We start from the raw sequence: 22,102 nt of genomic DNA on the forward strand, positions 1-22,102 counted from the left end.
TAGATTTTTTCCTACCTTCTTTTGTGGTCAGGCTGAATTTTTGGTACAATATATAACTAACAATGTTTTAATCTGTCACTAGGAAACAGGTATTGTTCAAAGGCATGTCTGTGGATATACAATTATTTCATGACAGCATGACTATTAATGCATAAACATGTCCTGTCCCTCTTAGTTAGACCCATTGCGACATTGCGGGTATGTACTAATACAAGTGAGATTTTCAGTCTTTTACAAAAATTTTCCATAATCTTACTGAATGCACTTAGGGTACATGGCAGTGTGTGAGCCAAAGCCCAAAAAAACTTATAGAGTAATCCTGAAAAAAAAAACACTCATCTACAATATGCACACAGTGTCTTGCCTGTTACAGTTTAGAAAGTACACCTTTCATCATGGAGGTATCAGACATAGAACCCACTGCAGCATCATCACCTTACTCCATATGCCTGAGCTGCACAGATCACCCAATCATAGCCCTCATTGTCTTTCTGAAATATTAAATCGTACAGTTTAGCTTATCCATAGGGTATAGAGCAGGAGACAGGTAACATCCACGGAACTGTGTCTTCTGGTCATTGAGTGTTAACGCCTGTATGTGATATACCTTTATTGCAGGTCTCAGCTGTAAAGCGGACTTCTCTGATAAGCTCCGTGTGGGACCAACTAGACAACCAGGTTTGATTCCCTAACCCTCTATTTGCCTACTACATGACTCTGAGCAATCATATAACCAGACCATATTCCATGAGTCTGAAAAAGGTCCCTGTGGATCAGTGTTCTATCCCCATTAAGAAATACAAATAAAATTGCTCATCTCATAAGTAAGGGCATTGCCTTCAGGAAAAAAGAAGTTATAACCTCCCTGTACTCTTCCTTCATCAGGCCAATAATTGAGTACAATGCCCCTTTTAGTATGTACCTTTTCAAGCACCTGCAGCAACTGAAGTAACCACAAAGCTTCATCACAAGGAAAATTCAAGGTCTTCAGCATCTGTCCTATGAGGATAATTTGAAATCACTGTCACTTTATTTTGTTTCATACAGAGTACTCAGAGGTGATCTATGCCTTGCATATAAGGCTATCTCTGATCCTGCTTTATTGGAAATGCTGCATATATGAAAGTCAAATGGTCCACAGGTTACTTACTCTAAAGACCTTAACCTGGTATGTGACATTAATAAAATCTGCTGGAGAGACAGATTTGTCTCCCAGAGGTTACCACACCTTTGGAACAGACTCCCACTTCATGTCAAACAGAGCATCTCTTTGGCCCTCTTCAAATGCAGTCTGGATGATTGGATGGGTGACTGTAAATTCACTCCGAGGGTTCCACCTATGTCCCTCTTGGGCAGGGGCAATAGGTGCTGATCGTGGAAATAAGGGTAAGAAGTTGGCTAGGCTTTTAAGGGCCCTAGGACCATTAGTCTAATAACTTCCTGTGATCCAATGATCCTATAATAAATAAAAGAAATAATAATACTTAAACCCACAGAGGAATAAGAAGAGGAAGATATGGAAGTGTTCGTCCTTCCAAGAATGCATCAGGCAGTGGCTAAAGACAGCAAACATACAGTCATGTGTTCGTCCTTCCAACAATGCATCGGGCAGTGGCTAAAAACAGCAAACATACAGTCATAGCTGCTGGGGAGTCAATTAAAAGCATTCAGATGTGATGTAAATTGTTTGACAGTTATTACAAAGGATTAAAGCTATGTGTTGTTAATAATCTGCTTCCTGTATTCCAGGTAGTCCAGGGTTTGATTCCCTTAGTCTTCATCTTTCTCCTATGTGATACTGAGCAAGTCACTGACCCAGACCAATGCCCTGGGGCAGCTAGGAAATGGAGTGAGGCTCCACAGTGGTCTCCTCCACTGCATGCCTAGTAACTGCCTATGTACGGACAAGCCGAAGAGCAGACTAATGAATAAAAAAGTCCCTGCTTTACAGAGGAACTCTTCCCTGATGAGAATTACTCAAAAATCTGGTGTCGGAGAGCTACCAGGAGGCTAGTTGCTAAATGTTCATTGTGTTACACCTCTTAAATGAAACAATGTCAGAGAATTCATCCCAGTTTACAAAGCTGTACTAATTTATTTAACTAATTTACTTGTTTTTGTTTACTAAATGTGCCCAGCACGGCAAAACTGATTTGCAAAGAAGTCCAGTTATAACATTTTACAAAAACATTTAAAAATATATGTCTTATAAAAACACTTTAAAAAGTACACGTGAGATAACTGAAACAACAGAAGTGTAGAATAAGTCAGTAGAACTGCCAGTAGAGACTACACAACACAGCTAGTAGGAACTACACAACACTGCCAGTGTAGTACACAATGCTATCAGTATAGTACACAACACTGCCACTATAGTACACAACACTATCAGTATAGCACACAACACAGCCAGTATAGCACGCAACACTGCCAGTATAGTACACAACACTACCAGTATAGCACACAACACAGCCAGTATAGTACACAGCACTGTCAGTATAGTACACAACACTACCAGTATAGTACACAACACAGCCAATAGGGACTACACAACACTATCAGTATAGTACACAACACTGCCGGGATAATACACAACACTACCAGTACAGTACACAACACAGACAGTATATTTCGCAACACTATTAGTATAGTACAAAACACAGCCAGTAGGGACTATACAACACTGCCAGGATAGTACACAATACAGCCAGTATAGCACACAACACTATCAGTATAGCACACAACACTATCAGTATAGTACACAACACTACCAGTATAGTACATAACACAGCCAATAGGGACTACACAACACAGCCAGTGTGGTACACAACACTATCAGTATAGTACACAACACAGCCAGTATAGTACACAACACTATCAGTATAGCACACAACACAGCCAGTATAGTACACAACACTGCCAGTATAGTACACAACACTACCAGTATAGTACACAACACAGCCAATAGGGACTACACAACACTATCAGTATAGTACACAACACTGCCAGGATAATACACAACACTACCAGTACAGTACACAACACAGCCAGTAGGGACTATACAACACTGCCAGTATAGTACACAATACAGCCAGTATAGCACACAAAACTATCAGTATAGCACACAACACTATCAGTATAGTACACAACACTACCAGTATAGTACATAACACAGCCAATAGGGACTACACAACACAGCCAGTGTGGTACACAACACTATCAGTATAGTACACAACACTGCCAGTATAGTCCACAACACAGCCAAATGGGACTACACAACACTGCCAGTGTAGTACACAACACTATCAGTATAGTACACAACACTGCCAGTATATTACACAACACTACCAGTATAGTACATAACACAGACAACAGGGACCACACAACACAGCCAGTATAGTACACAACACTATCAGTATAGTACACAACACTGCCAGTATAGTACACAACACAGCCAAATGGGACTACAAAATACTGCCAGTGTAGTACACAACACTATCAGTATAGTACACAACACTGCCAGTATAGTACACAACACTACCAGTATAGTACACAACACTGCCAGTATAGTACACAACACAGCCAAATAGGACTACACAACACTATCAGTGTAGTACACAACACTGCCAGTATAGTAAACAACACAGCCAAATGGGACTACACAACACTATCAGTATAGTACACAACACTATCAGTATAGTACACAACACTGCCAGTATATTACACAACACTGCCAGTATAGTACACAACACAGCCGGTATAGTACACAACACTATCAGTATAGTACACAACACAGCGAGTATAGTGTACAACACTATCAGTATAGTACAAAACACAGCCAGTAGGGACTACACAACACTCCCAGTATACTACACAACACAGCTGGCATAGCACACAACACTATCAGTATAGCACACAACACAGCCAGTATAGTACACAACACTATCAGTATAGTACACAACACAGCCAGTATAGTACACAGCACAGCTAGTGTAGAATACACCACTACCAGTATAGTATACAACACAGCCAGTAGGGACTACACAACACTGCCAGTATAGTATACAACACAGCTAGTAGAGTATACAACACTACCTGTATAGTACACAACACAGCCAAATGGGACTACACAACACTGCCAGTATAGTACACAACACTGCCAGTATAGTACACAACACAGCCAATAGGGACTACACAACACAGCCAGTATAGTACACAACACAGCCAAATGGGACTACAAAATACTGCCAGTGTAGTACACAACACTGCCAGTATAGTACACAACACTGCCAGTATAGTACACAACACTGCCAGTATAGTACACAACACTACCAGTATAGTACACAACACTGCCAGTATAGTACACAACACTACCAGTATAGTACATAACACAGACAACAGGGACTACACAACACTGCCAGTATAGTACACAACACAGCCAAATGGGACTACAAAATACTGCCAGTGTAGTACACAACACTATCAGTATAATACACAACACTACCAGTATAGTACACAACACTACCAGTATAGTACATAACACAGCCAGTATAGTACACAACACTGCCAGTACAGTACACAACACTATCAGTATAGTACACAACACAGCCAAATGGTACACAACACTATCAGTATAGTACACAACACAGCCAAATGGGACTACACAACACTATCAGTATAGTACACAACACTGCCAGTATAGTACACAACACTGCCTGTATAGTATACAACACAGCTAGTATAGTATACAACACTATCAGTATAGTACACAACACTGCCAGTATAGTACACAACACTACCAGTATAGTACACAACACTATCAGTATAGTACACAACACAGCCAAATGGGACTACACAACACTATCAGTATAGTACACAACACTGCCAGTATAGTACACAACACTGCCTGTATAGTATACAACACAGCTAGTATAGTATACAACACTATCAGTATAGTACACAACACAGCCAGTATAGTAGACAACACTATCAGTATAGTACACAACACTGCCTGTATAGTATACAACACTGCCTGTATAGTACACAGCACCACCAGCGCTCCATAGCTTTGCAGACCAAGCTAGTCAGGCTTATAGGGTGATAGTTCCCAGGGTCCGTTGTGGAGCCACCTTTGTGGAGCGGAATAACTGTTGCTGTGTGCCACTCTGTGCCGTAGTCTGTGGAGAGGCCGAGTTTAAACAGTGTGTTTAGGTGAGGGGTTAGTACATCTTTGAGCTCATGTAGGACACAGCCTGGGACACCATCCGGTCCCATTGATGCTGTGTTTTTGGCTTTGGAGAGGGCTGTTTTAACCTGAGTGTCTATGATTTCAGGGGCACTACATTCTTCTGGTATAGTTATGGGGCCTTTTGGGGGTGAAGTTTGCACTGAACCTGTCTGCCAGGATGTTGGCTATATTGGTCGGTTCAGTGTATTTTGTGCCATTCTGCACTAACTCTGAGCAGATCTGAGAATTGCCACTTAAATTCTTGACATAGCTAAAGAATGCCTTGTGGTTATCTTTGGAGTCCATGGCAATTTTTCTTTCGAAGCTAGCCTTGGATGATTTTATGAGGGAACGTAGTTTCTTGCTTATACTGATCAGGGATGTCTTCCCTTCTTGGGATTTTACTCTTTTCTGTACTAGTTTCCTCCTTCTATTGTATAGCTTGTTTATGGCAGGGGTCCACCAGACTGGTTTCCTTTTCTTGGAGGAGTGAGTGTTGATTTTGTTTGGGATAGCACAATCCATGCATTCTTGTAGGTGCCCGTAGAGTGCATTAGTAAAGGATTTTGCAGCTAGGACAGCATTATCCTTTAGCATATTAAAGGATAAGCAATGGGATACAGGGTATAGGACTGCCCTCCCAACTCAGGATTGTCCCTATTAAAGGATAAGCAATGGGATATCGGGTATAGGACTGCCCGCCCAACTCAGGATTGTCCCTATTAAAGGATAAGCAATGGGATACAGGGTATAGAACTGCCCACCCAACTCAGGATTGTCCCTATTAAAGGATAAGCAATGGGATATCGGGTATAAGACTGCCCACCCAACTCAGGATTGGCCTTATTAAAGGATAAGCAATGGGTTATAGGGTATAGGACTGTCCGCCCAACTCAGGATTGGTCCTATTAAAGGATAAGCAGAAAGAACCACTATCTAAGGGAACTTCAGAGGAAAAAATAATCAAAGTGTTCAAGGGTCTTCTTGTTGGCAACATGGCTGGGTCCGGTGAGCTGAATGTTGAACTTTACAAGTAATGTTGTCTGTCCTGACTCAGCATTTGAAGTCTTTATATACAGAGGGGGAGGTACAGTCAACTTCTATTCACCTGAATCTAATGTGGTTGTTTTACCTAAACCAGGGAAAAACACAAGTGAGGTCCAGAACTATGGGTCAGTATCCTTACTGAACAAGGACATTAAATTCTACCATTAAATATTAGCTGACCACCTGAAGGCTCTTTTTCTACCGATCATCCTGCTTACACAAACAGGGTATTTATCAAAGGAAGGTCCAATGCTGACCACATGCAAATGCTTACTGCGTTCCTGCAGGGTTTGAGGGTAGAATCCAGCCCAGCTAAGACAATATTAATACACTTTGAAAAGACAATTAAATGATCATATCTGTGGTCTGTTCTTAAGTTTATAGGGACTCTGGCTACCTTCATAGTGGAAATCAAGGAATTGCATGTCCATTCAAAGGCTGAAGTAAAAGTTAATGGCCAGCTAATGAATCTGTTTACTTTGCATAAAGGTAACATGACATGGTGAACTTCATTCCCCGACTCTTATCTTATTAGCTGTTAAGCCACTTAACAGACTAATGGACAGCAGGACATCCCTTTGTGGGTGGGACTTACATGGCACTTGTATCAGGGTTCTGTTTTTCAAAGACAACTGCATAGTTATGGTCTCTTAATAGATGAAGGAAAATATGTCTGTTTTGCAGGAGATAATGACATGATTTTTCCATACGGTCAAGTCTCAAACTGAATGCTCTGAGGACTGAAATTTTGTAGTCAGTTCAACAGCCATGATGCTGAAGAGACAGGGAGTGCAGTTCTCATTCAAACAGGCCAAAGATTAAAGTAAACCACGATTACAGAGACTATGAGAGGAATGGTTCCAATGGATGCATAGTTGGCAGAACCTGCTCTTCTCCCTAATGAGTACAGTTGCATTAGGCAAAATGTTTTGTGGCATCATTGAGTTTTATGTCTTCCATTGTGTCTTCATGTGTACCTCCAATTATTTGTATCACAAAGTTTTTAAACTAATGTCACAATTTATATGGAATGGCAAAAGAGGGTAGGTTAAAACAGTAATTGACCTTATATCCTCAGGGTAGCTGGGATTAATAGTGTCTGACAGGAGTAAATATTTGGCTAAATTTACAATATTGGACCATTCCCCTCAACCTCTTAGAGCAGGAAATCATACAAAGCCATAAATAAAGAGGGGGCAAACACCTAAAATATGGACAATTTTTAAATATTGCTCTTACAAACTTAGAAAGCAGATAGAATAACAAGTTTTGCATTACAATGAATTTTCAGAAGGGTATGAAGTCTGAAACTCAATATCTGGCATTATTTTCTGACTTAAATCTTCTATGATTTGCCAATAATTTGCTAGAAAACCACAATTTTATGAAAAATGGACCAAAAATACGAGGCAAAAATCTGGACAATCTGTGAAATCTGTACAGTTGAGAGGTATGAGGCCCTATTCCAATGTAAGGAAGATCCCCCAATCTGGACATCAACTGACTCTAAAGTTTATAATGCTGACTATCCACAGTCTATAGCATGGTACCCTTGACTGCTTCCCAGATCTTTGAAATACTGGTACCCATAAAGCTCTACATAAGCTATATAACATAGGCCCACAAGCACCTGTATTTGGGTTGACTGTCCCACTATGAGTCCACCTAACGTTGTCACCTCACAGTAAAACGCTGTCTGGTTCAATTCTCAGCTAGAGCATCTTCTGTGTGGAGACATGCGTGAATGGGTGTACCTTTGTTGAAGGTTGTGCATCAGGGCTGGTAACTCGGCACGTAAAACTCAACTACCAATCATTAGTGGACTGGAGTTCCACTGTGACGACCCCTAACTGGGAAAAGCCAAAAAGACACAACAACCATCTGTCTTTGTTTAAGCAGGACAGTCCCTATTTAGGTAGTTGCAGTCTGCAAAAAAGCATGAAAAAGGCATATGTCCTAAGATTTTAGGACAAAAAACATTTCCTAAGTTCCTCAAATAGTTGCATAAAACATCTATTGTGCAGTGAAACAAATCTTTCATGTTATACGAAACAAAAGAACCAACTCAAATCCCAGAAAACAGGGGTCTTATTTTTGCAAACAAGTGAAGTCCAGTTCCTTATATTTGTGGGTATAGTATGTCATGCAAAACCTCATGTTTCCATAAGAAATGTTCCCTTTTGGGCATTTGAAAAGGTGGTGATCTTACCTAAAGATTAAAGTAGAAACTGTTCCTTTCTATGAATGTAGTTTGATGATTGCTAGAATGCCCTTGGTAGATGATGTTCAACAGGAATCTTAAGGCAAAAAAGGAGTTACATCCTTTCAGTATATCTGCAGTAGGTAGGGTGTTCCAAAATCTTCGATGTGGTAGTACTTATGCCTTAGATATACAGTTATGTGGTCAAGCCTATGTGGATCCCCAAGTTTGTTCCCCTTCTTACTTAAGAACTAGTAAAGGTAAAGAATCTAATGGAGGGGGTGTGCTATTAATAGAGCAAGGCAATTCCAGATCTTGCTGTAGCTTATTATTACAATGTCTAAATATCTATTAAGTCAAAGATATATTGAAGTCTCTCAGTAGGGTGTGGAAGATACCCCACTATCCTTTTTGGCCCCACTGACATGGCTGAAAATAGATATATAAATATATGAAAAAATATTTTGTTTTAGCATGATGAGTACTTGACACCTGCACACAGCAGATCACAGGGATTTATGATAAAGGATAGCTATGATTTAGTTTGTCCAGATACAGCACATACATTTTAGGGCTGTGTGGTTAAACAAAAACTGTGGCTTCATTTAATTGACCTAATTAAGGAATGTTTTAAAACAAGTTTGCCATGCATTTCTTCGCAGAAAAGCACCCAGATGTTGCATGTGCAGAGTGTATTTTGTTCTGTATGAACACAATTTCAAGCTCCCCCTGCAGCCCTATGTGGGGCAAGACCCCCATCCCCAATTTATATATACCACATCCACAGGTATACAAGAGGAGGCGAGTGCTGCACCTCCAGTTTGCTGAAGGTGGCTTTCAGTGATTCATTGTTGATGCTGTCACCTGTCAAAACATAATCCTTCAAAAAAGCACTCATTCTGCAGGTAGATGCCAGTCTGAAAAGTCTTGGTGCAGTGTCGTCGCAGAAAGGAAGACCAATAGTGCACGGGTCTAAAAATTAAAGTGATGCCCAAGTGTCAAACCATAAACTACATTAGAGAATATACTGAATGTTACTCTCTTTGCAAAAATTGAATCTGCAAGTTTATTATAAACTTGGTAAGCTCATGCCAATACCTTCAATAGACAATTCAACATCGATGCAAGGAAAATGTGTTTGTAAGGAAGATGTAGAAGTCTTATAGATTGCTTTTCAGTTGCTACTGTGCTGAAAAGTTACAAGGGTTAAAGGCTTTACCAAGAATGACTAAACTTCATTTTCTTTGTAATGATGTGGTGACAGGATAGTCAGGTAATGTAAAGTTACTAAATCCTATATTAGACCTATTAAGATGAGAGGCTGTGTATGTATTATTGATTAAAGGTGACTGAGGTATTGTTCCTAGACCCCTACATGACAGAATGTAAAATAAAATTCAACAGTCACATCAGGAATGAGCCAAAGTGAAGAAAGAGAGTATGATGTCTTATATTGGCCTAACATGTCTGCAGAAATAGAAGAGATGGCACAAAACTGAAATATGTATCATGTTCAGAAACCAGAGTCAGAGAGAGGAAATGATGCCTCACGATAGTCTGTCCTTACTTTGGATGAAAGCAGGAGCTGACTTATTGTATTACAAGAATGCATATTTACTCTGATCTGTATTAGATTATTCCCAATTCCATGAGGGTGTGTGCAGCTGCCTATAGTCTAAGTTAGAAGTGCCATATCTGGTTTTAAAGGAACAATAGGTAGAGCCCAACCTCCTCACAGACACTGAGACCTAGTGTACAAAGAATTAAAGTTGGGTTGTTAGCATTCAGTGTATAACATACCACAGGGCACAAGAGGAGAAAGACTCACGTGACAAGTTTACATTTTACTGCACTAAAATCAGTTTTGTTAGCCACTGAGTTCCTAAAAAAAAATAATATCAGATTATAGCCCTCAGTCTGTGAGTGTCATAACTTTGAGGCACAGTGCACATTTAAATCCATTACAGCAATTCCAAGATATCCTCAGAGCAAGGGGATTGTAGAACATAAGGTACAAACCCCCCCAAAAATCTCAAGAAATGTGAATACGCAAACCCAGCTGACAAATGATTATGTATTCTTAATTTCAGGAACACACCACTATAGTCAACAGATTTATCTCCAACACAACTAACAATATGTCATCTTTTCAAATTCAGATTTCCACCTCATTTTCTGTATTAGTGCCTGAAGGTAAACACAGCGACAGAACTATTTGAGAAAGAAGAGTGAAGGTCAAGGTAGCTACAAACTGGAGGTACAACACCCCAAACTTGTCAGTCTCACAAGTGTGAAAAATAAAATATGAGTTGATTAGAAACACAGTCACTGTCAGCGACTGCCAAGGCTGGTTGTAACACTGCTGAAGCATTTTTGCCTGGGGGGGTGCAAAAAATATTTTTTTTCTTGTTTGATCTTTTTAGAAAGGTTCTAAAGAGATCACACTTTTTGTATACTCTCTTTTCTTAATGATGACACAATATATATATATATATATATATATATATATATATATATATATATATATATATATATACATATATATATATATATATATATATATATATATATATATATATATATATATATATATATACATTCACTAGACAATCTCAAAATACTGAAATGTCGAATTTCAGTATTTCGAGACTGAATAGTTGAACAGCGACATACCCAAACACCCAAAAACATGAATAGCACAATTGCGACCATACACACACACACACACACACACACACACACACACACACACCTACCTAACTACACTAAAACAAATAAAATAACACACACAAATACAACATAACACACACCTACCCTACCTATAAGTAGGGGGCAAGCTCCCCCTGCACCCCCCCCAACATACCCTACTTATATATACTAAATCTGAGATCACACTAAACACACAAATACACAAAAAACACCACTAAGCACACTCACACACACTAAAATCCTAGCCAATACCCTTACACAAACACCACTTACTGGAAACCCCAGAGAAATCCACAAACCGCACTGCACGTCAAAAACGCGACACCACGATAGCGGATTCAACATTTCCACATTCAACATACTGCAGTTTTGTGTAACTGCACTTTCATGTATCCAGTCTCGATTCTCTAGTGTATCTATATATATATATATGTATATATATATATATATATATATATATATATATATATATATATATATATATATATATATATATATATATATATATGGATCTAGAACATTTCACCGAAACTCATATCACCAAACACAAATACACAAATCACCGAAAGCACAATTCACTGAAACACATTTCACCGAAAGTGGTATATGGCCTTGTCCCCACTGTAGTGCGACCCTGGAGTTGTATTATATAGTAGGGGGGTGTGGGGGCACTGCCCCCCACATCGGGGGGGTGTGGGAGGCAGAGCCCCCCACATATTTAAAGTATATATCATGTTTGGATAAGAGTAATATATTTCAATTGCAAGTATGCATGTATATAGTTTAACACATTTAAAATATGTGGGGGGCTAAGCCTCCACACCCCCCCATGTGGGGGGTGGTGATCCCCACACCCCCCCCTACTATATATACTAACTCCAGGGTCGCACTACAGTGGGGACAAGGCCATATACCACTTTTGGTGAAATGTGTTTCAGTGAATTGTGTTTTAAGTGAATTGAGCTTTCAGTGAAAAGTGCACACTAATTTAACTTTCGGTGAAATGTCTGCATCGGTCAACAGGCAGTTGGTTGACTTGCAGTTTTCAAGTTGTCAGAATGTCAAACCCAAATGTATCGACTATACTGTAGTGAATGGGAAGTGTAAGTTGATCATTTGGGTTTGAAATTGTGCAGGGGGAATGTGGTTCAGTGAGGAACAGGTAATTAGCCCAGTTCCTCACTGTAGTGCAATCTCGGAGTATGATACACATGCATTTAAACACTGGAGCAGAGCACATGATTTTTAAGATACATGCATGGATTTGTATTTTGAGAACATGGGGTCATTCATGAAACACAGAGGTAATGTGCGTGTGTGTGTGTGTGTGTGTGTGTGTGTGTGTGTGTGTGTGTGAAATGCCCCCAGTTAGGGATGGCAGGTTGGTTAACTTATTCAGGCTCAAACCCTGTGCGTTGAATACAGGACCACAGAGACTGAATCCTCTACACCAACTGCCAGTCATTAGCGAGTGCATTTCAAGGACTGTTGAGTTTCAGTGAACTTTCAAAGAATCAATAATAAAAATAAATATCCAGGAAATGAAGGATATATCCAAAGATGCAAAAATTTATTGAAGCAAAAACACACTACGAAATAAACGCTCCTTGCTACAACTGCGTTTTCGTCCTACATAAACCAGGACTTCATCAGATTAAATTAAAATAAATCAATTAGCACCTTAAATATACATAAAACTTTAAATTAAACCAATCAAAGAAAGCGCATTTCAACTGAGCAAATCAGAACCAATCAATCTCATCAATATTAAACTAAAACATTGTTATATTGTCCCTAACAGTACAAAGTTCAATTAACAGTTCTGTATGTGTGGTGTTGCAAATAAATATATTACAAAACCTTATGATTGCATAGAAGACTAAGTTGTATTATAATGTTAAAAAGATTTTATACAATTCATTTAATAAATATTTAAAAAAGTTAAATAGTTTATAAAATTATATTATTTCCATCCCTTTCAACCTATTGCACTTTTATATAGTAATGCTGCCATCTGGTGGTTATATCTTGTACACCAATAGACTAAATATCTGCAGCTCTTAATTTTAACACAGGGGTTAAGGATATATGGTCATTTAATCCAGGTTTTCTCGTGGCATCTAGTTTGATTTGCCACCATAATTCTTTGTAAGCTAACCATTCTTCCCACAAACCTCCCCTCAATTGTTTTTTAACCTGTTCCAACACAAAAAAAACAAATTTTGCTTCTAAACATTCTTTAGTATGCCTGTAAAGTGCATTTGTTTCTTTACTTTTCAGAATGTCATAGTTATGTTCATATATTCTTCTCCTCAGAGCTCATTCCGTTTTTCCAATATAAAATGAACTGCATTTTTTACAGTGGGCCAAGTATATAACTCCTCTAGTCTCACAAGTATAATATACTGTATTAGTTATAGTTATGTTCCTACTAGCTATATATATCTCATTTATATTCAATATAAATTCACATTGGTTATAGTGGCCACATCTAAAACTACCCATCCTTTTCTGTCTATTTATTGTGCCTCCTATGTATCCACTATTGTTATTTTTTGTAGTTTTTGTATGTGTTTACAAAATACTTTTCATATTCTTTGCATTTTTATATACCAATTTTGGAATAGTGTTATTAATATTTTCCATGTCCACAAACATGGAAAATTTTTCCCATTCATTCCTAAAGATTTCACCAATTTTAATGTTGGTCATGTTATATTCCAACACAAAAGCATGCTCATAGTTATTATTGTTATCTTGTGGTCCGGATGATATGCTACCTACATGATTTTCTATTTTTTTCCCCTTTATAGGTTGGAATTTGTTATTTCTACCCTTTTCTACTTCTTTCCTTATCATTTTAATAAATGGTATGGGGTATCCTTTTTCTTCGAACATTTTTTCAAGGAATTCACATTCTAAAATAAAATCTTCATTTGAACTTGTCATGCAACTACCCCTCACAAATTGTCCCTTGACAATGTTCTTTTTACAATGTGAGGGGTGCGCACTAGTGAAGTGAAGAAAAGAGTTACAAAATGTTTCTTTCGTATAAATTCTGGTTTCAAAGTCTTTTGCCATTTTATATATTTCTACATCCAGATATTTTAGTTTATCCTTAGATGAAGTATATGTAAACCTTAAGAAACTTGTAGTATTATTGATATATTCAAAGAACTTTTTAAACTTTTTCATATCTCCGGTCCAAAAAATAACTATGTAATCCAGGAAACGTCTGTATAATAACCAATCATTTTTGTATTCTGAATTTAATATAAAGTCCTCTTCCCATTTGGCTAGGACAATGTTGGCATATGTTGGTGCACATGCAGCTCCCATAGATATGCCCTGTGCTTGTTGATAATATTCGCCGTTAAACATAAGAAAATTATATTTTAATACCATTTCCATTAAATTCATAATAACACATTTATCAGAATGGGTTAGTTTTTTATCTCTGTATATAATATCTTCAAACATAACCAGACCTTCACTATGCGGTATACATGTGAAAAGGTCCATCACATCTATGGTAATGAAAATTAAATTCTCATTGGCCAATTCAGTAGATATAATTCTCAACAGGTCCCAAGAGTGCTTTAATATATATGGATTTTCAGCACAAATATGTTTTATTTTATTATCCACAAATTTCACTAGCGGAAGTGTTTTGGACCCATCCGCTGAGACAATAGGTCTGGATTAAATGACCATATATCCTTAACCCTTGTGTTAAAATTAAGAGCTGCAGATATTTAGTCTATTGGTGTACAAGATATAACCACCAGATGGCAGCATTACTATATAAAAGTGCAATAGGTTGAAAGGGATGGAAATAATATAATTTTATAAACTATTTAACTTTTTTAAATATTTATTAAATTAATTGTATAAAATCTTTTTAACATTATAATACAACTTAGTCTTCTATGCAATCATAAGGTTTTTTAATATATTTATTTGCAACACCACACATACAGAACTGTTAATTGAACTTTGTACTGTTAGGGACAATATAACAATGTTTTAGTTTAATATTGATGAGATTGATTGGTTCTGATTTACTCAGTTGAAATGCACTTTCTTTGATTGGTTTAATTTAAAGTTTTATGTATATTTAAGGTGCTAATTGATTTATTTTAATTTAATCTGATGAAGTCCTGGTTTATGTAGGACGAAAACGCAGTTGTAGCAAGGAGCGTTTATTTCGTAGTGTGTTTTTGCTTCAATAAATTTTTGCATCTTTCGATATATCCTTCGTTTCCTGGATATTTATTTTTATTGGTGATTTGCGTGCTTTGTGATATTTTCGAACTTTCAAAGAATGTTGAGTTTCTGTGCATTTTCAAGGAATGTATATTTTCAAGGGAAGAGAAGTTTACTGTTGGTCACGTTAAGTCTGTTTTCAATGTTCAACTGTTTTGTTTAGCAAATGCCCATCATCAGTGTTTGTGCTATAAATTTTAAAAGTAGTGTTAGTAGTACAACAGGTCGCATACTTGCCTTTGATGCAGAAGGCTGTGTGTTCTACTCCCATACCATGTAGATAAAGTGCTGATATTGCAGTGTCCCCTTTAAGGGGAGTGGGGGTGCTGCACTCCTGAATATGCCCTCCTTTGAGTAAGATAGGTAGCAACTATGAGCCTGTTGCTGGTTTGACAGCTATTCCCTGTTGCAATATTACCAGCTTACCAACATTTTTTTTTTTTTTTTACTCATAATGTTTTATTCATTTTTTATAAAGATGTTACTGGACATATTACATTTTTAATTACATTATAATAATTAAACATAACAGTACAAATTATGAAGAAATTGAATGACAATTAGACTGGTTGCAATATATACAAAAAGCCTGAGACCAGATTATAAATAAATAACACAAGCCATAAATAATAATAATAATAATAATAGTAATAATAACAATAATAATAATAATAACAACAATAATAATAATAACAATAACAATAACAATAATAATAATAATAATAATAATAATAACAATAACAATAATAATAATAACAATAATAATAATAGCAATAATAATAATAATAACAATAATAATAATAATAATAATAATAATAATAATAATAACAATAATAATAATAATAATAATAATAATAATAATAATAATAATAATAATAATAATAATGGATTTTGGAATTTTATCACAAAAGAACATTGGGTAGTTTTAACTGAACAAAATATTAAACAACTTCTTCAGTCAATCAAAGACACGTCCTGGAGTTTGTATTGGTGGTTCTTTACGTGGAAATGTATGCACAGATTTTTTTTACTCCTATCAGAGTTGCTAAAATTAGAAAAGAAAATATATCTAAATGTTGGAGATGTAAAAAAATTGTTATGTTAATTGGTTACACAGTTTATGATTATTTGATATGTAAATCTTGGGAAAAAAGTACAAGATTTTTTAAAGCTTTATGGTCTGATTCTTTAGTTTTAACAAAAGAGATGGTTTTGTTTAATGTTTTAGAAAAAAAATAAAAAAAGACTTTTGTTATCTAATCTGGACAATTCTTGAGGCTGTCAGAAAAACTATAAAGAGAAATTGGAAGAATCCTTCAGGACCAACATTTGAAGAATTTCTTATTTATTTGAAAGATATTGCAACAAAAGAAACAACAACTACGAAAACAGATTTTTCCTAATAACCTTAAGAATAATCCTTGGTTGAAAGTATTAGCCCTCATTGAAACTGGTTCATCTTAACTCTACTTATATTAACCATTTTTATTTTTAAATGTAACATGAGCAGTTATTTTTCAAGGGCAACAGGCACTGAATTTGGACATGAAACATTGAAATATAAAGTTGTTTGCCAGCAGCAACCTCTGCATTAGTTATACATCTCCTTAATGTAGAATTATTCAGAGGGCTTTTACTTCTGCAGAGATTGTGTAGATTGACTGATTTTGGTGAATTGCAATGACAAAAGTTTGAGGGGCCTTTTATGGTTGAAACATTCTGTAATGGGTAGTTTTGTCATTATTGGTTCGGGTTCACTGCTTATTGGAAAAACTGTTCAAACCTAGAAATTTCAAACACACTATACCAAGTGATGCTGTATTATACAAAGAATGCAATTTAATACAGTCTGGATGGTGGAGCAATGAATACATGCATGTATGCATGGTCCAAAAAATATGTGGAGGGGGCCCATGGTTTGAAAACAGCTCAGACAACTTAATGTACCAGTGGCCAGATGTCTCAATGTCTTTTCAATGAATGCCAGTTTCAAGGGCAGAGAAGCTTACTGTTCATGCTAAGCCTGTTTTCAGTGTGAGACTGTATTGTTTTGTTTAGCAAATGAGTATCACTGTTTATGCCATAAAATTCAAAGTAAAACTTTTAAATACCTCTAATCATTGTAAAAGTAAAGAAAAAATAATATGCTCACTGACAGGTATGAAAACTATTTATGGTAACTGGGGAGAAATAGCTAAGTGATAGGACACTGGAAGTGCTGGGGGTGGTGCTGTGGGGTGAGAGATTGATCCATTACCCTGTCGAGGGCCCCATTTGACTATGATCTAGCTCTGTGTATGAGGGCCATTTCAGTCAATGGTGGCTGTAAATAATGTGTTGCAGCTTATCATTAGAAGACATTGATTGTTGTCAATAAGGCAACAAAACAACAACTGAAAGCAAATGCATTTGTGTTAACAGATATAAACTGTTTTGTAAATTGTATATTTGAAAACTACTATAAAAACCTTTTACAGATTTTTTTGTTAATTTTATATTTCAAAGCTGCTACAAAAAAACTTTTTACAGACTTACTTTACTTACATCAATTACTGAAATGTAAACTATCAAGATTCATCTTCACATCTTCACTCTAAAATGTCACTTACCCATCCTCTTGACTCTTGAATGGAATATTCATGTTTCCAGTATTTATAAGAAGAACCCTAAGGGGAAACAAACATTTTAGTTATCAATTCAAATTGTTTTTACAATTTTGTTACAAGACATGTCTCTGTACAATGTTATCTGAGTTATAGTGGCTTCTTGAACAATATTTTCAATACAATCTTTTAAACTCCCTCAAATATGTTGCCATTTCATTTTTCTAGGCAGAATTTATTTGAAGGTTATATAGCTTAAGTGACTATTAATTATGGTTACAAAATAATATTGGTTACCTTTTTAACCCGGATTTCAGACTGTATTTCAGTGCAGCCCTGGATGCCAGGGAAATGTCTGATGAGATCGCAAATCCATTCCTCACCTACAATATGAAGATGAGTGTAATAAACATACTAAAGTGCACTAGAAAGTAATAGAATGACAGTATTGGAAATGTAGAAATGAATGTACAGTACCCTCAGAAAGTACTGGAATTCAATTCTATAACAGTTTTATTTTTAATGTGCCACTTTTCACAATTGACAGTAACATTATATTCTGGGCCTTCTGGATATCTGATGAGACACATTTGTTATCATCTAGTATGTCTAAGTTTCTTTTGACAGAAGATTGCCTTTTCCACAAATTGGAGTATTCACTAGTCTGTTCTTGACAATGGCTACTTACACACAGTGCATGGGTGATTGACCACCTTTAATTTGCCAAGAGATGAGCCTAACCCTTAAATGAAGTGCTACTTACACACAGTGCATGAGTGATTGACCACCTTTAATTTGCCAAGAGATGAACCCGACTCTTAAATGAAGTGCTACTTGCACACAGTGCATGGGTGATTGACCACCTTTAATTTGCCAAAAGATGAACCCGACTCTTAAATGAAGTCATATTTCAAATACGAGCTTGTTCCTTTGACTACACTATGATGCTGGGTTTTACCTTACACTATCCCTTCGAGATTTACCTGATCTTTGAAAAGAGGTAAACCAATATGATGCAACAGATGCCAGAGGTTAAAATGTTTTTCAGTTTTGTAACATGAAAACATTTCCATGGACTGAGTATCTATTCTTCATAGCCTTTAATTTATACAGGATTCCTGTGCCTAGTTTGCTTGGTATCCCAAAGGTGTACCTCATTTCCTCTGTGTTTTTCCATTATTTTCTGCAGTGTTGAGTGTTGCCCTAAATGGGACCAAGTGATGGAGGAATTTAGAATTCCAAATATTGTCTTCAGTCAATCCAAGGGTAGACTGTGGGTCATACTTGAAATATTCCTGGTTCTTTGTTTGACTCTCCTCTCATGCCATTTCAAAAGAAGCAAAGACCCTACGGAGTTACATGGAACCATTTATAGTATCATTTTCTCCACCAAAATGCTGTTGCACTGCAGCAGTGTACACAAAACTGGAGATGATTTTGCAGCAGTGCATGTCATCATGGAAATGGTGCTATTGTAACAGTGTATGTCATCACAGAGATTATGGAGATGTTGCTGCTGCCACAGTGCATAAAATATAGAGATGACACTGCTGCATTAGTGTGCATGTGATCATAAAGATGCTGTTGATGCAGCAGTGCATGCACTAATGGATATAATATTGCTGCAGCAATGCATGAAATATGGAGATGATATTGTTGCAGAAGTGCATATAATTATTGAGATGCTGCTGCTGTAGCACTGCAAGTGAACATGGAGATGATGCTGCAGCAGTGCATGCTATCATTGAGATGGTGCTGCTGCAGTGCATGTTATAATGGAGGTTGTGCTGCAGCAGTCCGTGCTGTCATGGAGATGATGCTGCAGCAGTACACGCTATCATGTAGATGGTGCTGTAGCAGTGCATGCTATCATGGAGATGGTGCTGCAGCAGTGCATGCTATCATGGAGATGCTGATGCTGTAGCAGTGCAAGTGAACATGGAGATGGTGCTGCTGCAGTGCATGCTATCATGGAGTTGGTGCTGCAGAAGTGCATGCTGTCATGGAGCTGGTGCTGCAGCAGTGCATGCTATCATGGAGATGGTGCTGCAGCAGTGCATGTTATCATGGAAATGGTGCTGCAGCAATGCATGCTATCAATGAGATGGGCTGCTGCAGTGCATGCTATCATGGACATGATGCTGCTGCAGTGCATGCTGTCATGGAGATGGTGCTGCAGCAGTGCATGCTATCATGGACATGGTGCTGCAGCTGTGCATGCTATCACGAACATGCAGCAGTGCATGCTATCATAGACATTGTGCTGCAGCAGAGCATGCTATCATGGAGATGGCTGCAGCAATGCATGCTATCATGAAGATGGTGGTACTGCAGTGCACACTATCATTTAGATGGTGCTGCAGCAGTGCATGCCATCATAGACATGGTGCTGCAGCAGAGCATTCTATCATGGAGATGGCTTGCAGCAGTGCATGCTATCATGAAGACGGTGGTACTGCAGTGCATGCTATCATGGAGATGGTGCTGCAGCAGTGCATGCTGTTATAGACATGGTGCAGCAGCAGTGTATGATATCATGGACATCGTGCTGCAGCAGTGCATGCTGTCATGGACATGGTGCTGCAGCAGTGCATGCTGTCATGGACATGGTGCTGCAGCAGTGCATGCTGTCATGGACATGGTGCTGCAGCAGTGCATGCTATCATGGACATGGTGCTGCAGCAGTGCATGCAATCATGGAGATGGTGCTGCAGCAGTGCATGCTATCATGGAGACAGTGCTTCCTCAGTGTATGCTATCATGGAGATAACACCACTGTAGCATTATACGCCATGTCTGGTTCTGTTAAAAGGCAGGGATACCTAAGTACTTCCACTCCCATTATCATTATTATTATCACTGCGGTTTTATAACACAGGAATACTATAAAAGGGAGCTACAAACGTGAATGCACAAAAGAAGAAGGAAACTTACAGTGCTTTGTATACCGATAGCATTGTTTGTTCCCAGTTTAAAAAATTGTACCTTTTTGTTTCAAACAATGTCATTTCAGATGAGAGGGGTGGTGATTTGAGCACCATATTTGAAAAAAGAGAACTGGAATGGGAACTGCAGATGATCGCAGGCGTCTGAACGATTTCATTTCAATGAAGTGTTTGTTAAAAGCACATAAAAGGAAACAAGATTGATAACTTCAGCACTGTTTGGTCATGTGACTTAATGAGTGTGTCACTGTGTGGTCATGTGACTTAATGAGTGTGTACATTCAAGCAGTGTCCTCAGGACTTATACTTTGTTCTGATAAGTCAAATAAAAGTTGAAAATGCTTAACAACAATATTGTCCTGCAATCTTTGTTTTATTTAGTTTTTACTTGGTTTTAGTGGGGTTTTGTTTTGCCAAACTGGTGGCTTTCATCTGAGATTGATATTTATTTTTGTCTATTGGAACTAGCCAATGGGTTCCATGTCATAAATGCAAACCACAGAATTTTGAATGCTAAACCAATTGTTCATGGCAGAATTGTAATTCCTATTTTTTTTTGGGGGGGGGACAAAACTCCATTAACTCTGACTGCTGTTACAGTAGTAAAATGAATTTTTTTGTAGAGACACAGTTAAAAATGAGTACATTTATTCAGTCACTGATCATCTCAAATACATTCTGTTACACCTCATTATATTATACACTCATTACAAAATGACGGCAGCACTCACAAGTTATCTTTCTTTTATCTTTTGCATTTAGTAATGTAGTAAATTTTATGTCTAGCTCCCTTTTGTGAAAAGAAATAAAACTGGAGATAAATCTGTAATAGAGCTACATCTGGTTGAAATTAAAGATGATCCATTTGCTTTGTTTTCAGTACCCTAGAAGAGGAAGTAGATGAAACAACTAATACCTGGAGAAGTGTGGCATTCGGGCATACTCTATACCAGGAGAAGTGTGGCAGTTGGACAAACTTTATACGTGAAAAAGTGTGGCACTTGGACATACTATATACCTGGAGAGGTCTGGCATTTGGACATACTCTATACCTGGAGAAGTGTGGCACTTGGACATACTCTATACCTGGAGAAGTGTGGCACTT

At 37.5% G+C, this 22,102-nt stretch overlaps 1 protein-coding gene across 1 annotated transcript in view; it reads right to left on the reverse strand.

Annotated features, from left to right (window-relative positions):
- Positions 1 to 22,102, reverse strand: part of LOC122815930 (polyamine deacetylase HDAC10-like) — a 752,749-nt gene that overhangs the window by 109,909 nt on the left and 620,738 nt on the right. Inside the window, exons 16-17 of the mRNA XM_044088797.1 lie at positions 18,350 to 18,435; positions 18,059 to 18,115 (exon numbers count right to left, since the gene is read on the reverse strand). Coding sequence (XP_043944732.1) covers positions 18,059 to 18,115; positions 18,350 to 18,435 — 143 coding nt within the window. The remainder of the gene's footprint in view (positions 1 to 18,058; positions 18,116 to 18,349; positions 18,436 to 22,102) is intronic.

The sequence above is a fragment of the Protopterus annectens genome, chromosome 11.part0 (genome assembly GCF_019279795.1).
Source record: "Protopterus annectens isolate FY-2018-M chromosome 11.part0, PAN1.0, whole genome shotgun sequence".
Lineage (NCBI taxonomy): Eukaryota > Metazoa > Chordata > Ceratodontiformes > Protopteridae > Protopterus > Protopterus annectens.